Source organism: Aplysia californica, unplaced genomic scaffold, assembly GCF_000002075.1.
Source record: "Aplysia californica isolate F4 #8 unplaced genomic scaffold, AplCal3.0 scaffold00398, whole genome shotgun sequence".
Taxonomy (NCBI): domain Eukaryota; kingdom Metazoa; phylum Mollusca; class Gastropoda; order Aplysiida; family Aplysiidae; genus Aplysia; species Aplysia californica.
Window position 1 is genome coordinate 487,014 of NW_004797668.1, and position 1,895 is coordinate 488,908.

General features: G+C 38.7%; 1 protein-coding gene across 1 annotated transcript in view; it reads right to left on the bottom strand.

Annotated features, from left to right (window-relative positions):
* Positions 1-1,470: 1,470 nt before the first annotated feature.
* LOC101854736 (organic cation transporter protein) overlaps positions 1,471-1,895 on the bottom strand; it is a gene marked incomplete in the record, with an annotated part of 12,908 nt that continues 12,483 nt past the window's right edge. The window contains 1 exon segment of the mRNA XM_035971214.1: positions 1,471-1,815. Coding sequence (XP_035827107.1) covers positions 1,471-1,815 — 345 coding nt within the window.

Below are 1,895 nucleotides of genomic sequence, written 5' to 3' on the forward strand. Positions count from 1 at the left end.
GGCACTGGTTTCGTCCTGAAAGAAAGAAAGCGGCCAACCATCACATCGCATGACTAGATACATTGCTACCTTTGAATTACAAAGAGCTATCTCAGCGCGCTCATATGGCCTTATGCAGTTGCGATCGCCGTAAAACTCTAGTGCAGTTGCGAGTGCCGTAAAACTCTAGTGCAGTTGCGAGTGCCGTAAAACTAACAAAACAAAAGAGCTATCTGCTGCTCAGTACTCACTTGAAAGAAACTTGAGGTTAAAGATTTTGAGGTCACACTAAGTCAAGCTTTTTCGAATATAATTTTTTGAATATTTTGATTTAACGACTCCGAATAATCTTACGATTTTGATAGAGCAGATAAAATATTAGGTTTCTGACCTCATGGTTTTAGTGACTCAAAACAGCTTTAAAAAATTCAGACAAAACTTTGCTATTCTAGAGTAACGAAATGGTCACAGAAATATTCAATGAACTATCTAAGCAATTATCCAGGTAAGTAAATAATATGTTCAACTTCTTCTCTTGAAAAAGTGTGGCCACATGACACAACGATTTGATACCCATCTCCATATTGCATAAAGACACAGTATTCAAAGATTATGTAGAAGACATGATAATTCATATCATTTGATACGCAGAATATTGTCAAACTCGAAAGATTCTACTTCAATGCCGCGACATGACGTCATACGAGACCACAATCTGAAATCTAACTTGAAATGCGCTCAGAGGTTATTCTCAAATAGGTGAAACATGAAACGAGAGGATGAAGATGTGAAAACTGACAAAAGGAAATGTTTGGCAGCGTGGTGGAATCAGGCTCTCGTCAATTTTTGGGCAAGTAGAGCTATTGGTATCATCTTAAAGCTTGTTCACTTGTCTTTATTTGGATGGAAAAAAATATCCCTTTATCTTGAATACAAGTCGAGATATTTGTGTAAGAAGGAGGTAGGGGTCACTTGTTTTCAGAGGTAAAATTAGTGAGAAAATGGCCGCCAAAGATTAGTTATTTCCTTTGCTTAAGAGACCGTGGAAACTGAAAATTAACATTTTTTGTGCCTTTAATCCACACAGAAATGAGTTCTTAAATGGGCATGAAAGGTGTTGAGCCAAAAAGCAAAATTTGATAAAAATTCACAAACCTGCGGAAAAATGCAAGTTTCTTCACATTGATTATTTTGACGAGAGCCTGATTCCACAACGCTGCCTCACAAATGTTTGGTGTCGTTGTGAAATCAGGCGCTCGTCAAAATAATACAGTCTAGAAAATAAACATTTTTTTCCCTCCTTAAACATTCTTTATCGGAATGCTTTTCGAGGATCAACTCCTTTTATGTCCTTCTAAAGCACATTTCTGAGCGGATTTTACTTTCAGGAAATTATGATCAAAAGCATAAAATATGAACAATTATTGCAGTTTCCAAGGACTCTCAAATTTTGGAAATCACCAAACTGTAGCGACCAGTTTCTGGATATTTTTACCTCTGAAACCAGGCATCCCCTACCTCATTAGATATCAAATATCCCGACTTTCTATTCAAGATTGATGGATATTTCAGTGCCCAAAAGCAAGACAAATGAACAGGTTTTACGATTATACCAACAACATCATACGCCCCAAACTGACAAGCGGCTGATTCCTCCGTGTCGTAACACAATGAATGAAGGTACCTTCCGAACTCATTTGCCTCCTTAAGCGTATCTGGCAGTTTGGTGTATCTTGTCTCCGGCAACCACAGAGACATCAGTCCTGCCAGGAGGGATATGCCCCCGAATATGACCAGAGGGAGGAGCCGTCCTACATTCCCACCGACTGTTACACTCTGGGGGAAGACAGCAATAAGCAAACATGGTACACACATCCACAACAACAGCAACAACAACAACAACAACAACAACAATA